Raw genomic sequence first — 2,610 nt, 5'->3', positions numbered from 1 at the left:
CAATCACAGCATAATATTTTAAGGTCAAAAGATGTACATACAAGTCGTCATGGTCTTCACATCCGACCCAAACCCAATTCAGACCCATGATACTAACTAGACACATGAGAAAGACTTTGTTTGAACGATCAACGATCTAAAGATTTAATTTGAAAAGCCTCTTTGTTTGCACCATTTATTTGGAACTGTAAAGATTTCGAGTGATGAACAAATCCGTTACAAAGTCTTTAGAAGTTAGTGTGGACAAACACACAGAACACAATGATTCCAAAACTTGTATAAACAAAGCAAGCCTGTTCATTTCACACTATGTATATATAGTTAAACAATATGATGGCAACACAAATTGACATTGCAAAGCAATGGGCTTTCACATTGCTCTATAAACAAGAATACTTCATATAGGCGAGTGCAAGACATGAGCTTTTTTAAATCACGTCAAAATGCTCGAGGAAACAAATGGATTGAAATCAGAAGAGCATACAAAATACAAGACAAACACAAAACCGAGATTCCAAGAGACATATGCACTTAAATGCAAGATGGTAGAGTAGGTCCGTGGCAGACAAAGGCCACTGCGACGTATATGATCACCAGTAGTAGTAGTATCAAGAGGAATCTGCAAAGACCCAACAAAACACATAGAAAGATCAGACAAAAAGACTCACTTAGGGTGATTAAAGCACTTCACTTTGCCATAGTTCAGTGTGTACTTAGGCCAAAACTAGACTCAACGCACAATCACAATACTGTTCTAAAATTCAGGCATAACATGTTATGGTTTTACAGAAAGCATACGTGAGCTTGCAATTTCTCCACCACACGGTGCTTCGGAAACGGCGAGCTTGCTTTCTGAAACGGAATGTATTCCCCTGCATATTGGCTGTTTTATCGACAAGAAGCTCCAAGCGTTCACCTCTGTCTAGAACTTTGTCAATGTTCTCTATCATGACACTCCGCACCTGTTCCAAGATTATGTTAGCATAAAGCAAAACACTCAGAGACACAAGGTCTTTACAATCTCAGAACAAAAAGAGGAGCAGCTCATACCTGATTCATTTCACCTTTGATCCGATTAATCCTATCGGCATTAGGATCGTTAGAGTAATACTCGATCTGTTGACTTAGAACTCTTGAGAACTCCTCGTTCATGGCATAGGCTTGTGCTGTATGAACTGCTCTCCCATAAGTCCTCACGAACCTCTGGTGAATATCCTCCAGAAACGCAAATGGAATCCTCCCTGAGATTACATACAAAAACAAAACTTTAGAAAAAAACAGTTAAGACAGACAGTAACAAGAGATTCGGACATAAACTCTTGTTTCCGACAAAGAAGATCGTATTGATTCAGACATGGGATACATAAAAAAGATTAGAACTTTGGATTCCATTTCCATTTTTCACGAAAGATCAAAACATTAGCCACAGAACGAATCGAATACACATCAGGGGACTTACTTCCGGCGGTTTCCTCGGCCATACAGAGAACGGTGAGGCCATCGGTACGCTTAACGTGAAAGACGTAGCGATCCTGAGAGTAGGAGACGTTGCTGTCGTTGTTCCCAGGGACTTTCTCCAGGATCTGTTTCGCGATCGTGCTCGCGTTCGTAGACGTCGCCGTGAACTCTGCGAGCACCACCGTCCCACGCGCCACGAGTGCGTACAGAATCGCCATATCCTCCGAGGATCAACGGCGGAATGTACAGAAGCGAGGCGTGAGAGAGGGATGGAAGGTCAACGAAGAAGGTTTCCCGCGGAAACCGAGCCAGCAAGACGAATCGCCAAGATCAATCAGACAGAGAGAGAGAACCAAATAACTTTTCACCTGTCTGAATATAATTGAATCTTTCTCTTTCCTCTTGGAGTTTAGCTGGAGCAGAGATCTTTTCGCTTTTGTCAGATTTAAATTATTGAATTTTGGATAGCTACGGAGATAAATATTTTTTTGTATTAGTTTAATAAGTATATTTTCTGCCGACTACGTTACGTATAATAAATTTATAAAATGACAATAAAACATGTGTTTCATTTGTTAGAAATACTAGAGGGTTTTCCGGGCGTAGCCCGGGCTATGACTATTATATATATCAAATATAAAATATAAATTATATATCAAATATGTAATAACTATCAATTTTTTTTATCTTTTTAATATCCAATAATAAAGAGTTAACTAAGTTAGTTATGATCTTAATAGTCTTTTATTTTACATGTTTGTGTTCTCATAAAAATAAATTGTTAAACACAACTGACTAAACTGGTTTTCTTTTCCAGTCACTGAATTTCTATTTTTTTACTAACAATCTAGTTCTTAAGTATGGTGTTTTAGAATCTATATATAATCTTAGAATTATTTGAAATAATAGTCATGTCATGAAAGTTAGCATCTACAGCTTTTTTCGGCAACCATCTACAACAAACTCATATACTTAAAACCAAATGGTATACGAACCAATTAACATTATTGTATCTTTATATCTCCTCATTTCTTTTTCTTTTCTTTTTCTTTTTAAAATTCTTTCTTTTTTGCAAGCTATAACAATGTCCATAAAATGCTAAAAATATTACGTTCCATTGTAGAAATCTATGTTACCCAGAGAGAGCATTCA

At 37.3% G+C, this 2,610-nt stretch overlaps 1 protein-coding gene across 1 annotated transcript; it reads right to left on the bottom strand.

Moving 5' to 3' along the window:
- Nucleotides 1–262: 262 nt before the first annotated feature.
- On the bottom strand, nucleotides 263–1,891 carry LOC106320398 (vesicle-associated membrane protein 711). Its single transcript, XM_013758754.1, has 4 exons — nucleotides 1,460–1,891; nucleotides 1,051–1,241; nucleotides 799–962; nucleotides 263–619 (listed from the first exon to the last, which is right to left on the bottom strand). The coding sequence occupies exons 1-4, from the start codon at nucleotides 1,674–1,676 to the stop codon at nucleotides 532–534; spliced, it is 660 nt and encodes a 219-aa protein (XP_013614208.1). The 5' UTR covers nucleotides 1,677–1,891; the 3' UTR covers nucleotides 263–531.
- Nucleotides 1,892–2,610: the final 719 nt, after the last annotated feature.

This window comes from Brassica oleracea, unplaced genomic scaffold, assembly GCF_000695525.1.
Source record: "Brassica oleracea var. oleracea cultivar TO1000 unplaced genomic scaffold, BOL UnpScaffold00911, whole genome shotgun sequence".
In the NCBI taxonomy this organism is placed as follows: domain Eukaryota; kingdom Viridiplantae; phylum Streptophyta; class Magnoliopsida; order Brassicales; family Brassicaceae; genus Brassica; species Brassica oleracea.
Note: the sequence above shows the minus strand (reverse complement) of the source record. Positions and strands in the feature narration are given on the sequence as shown.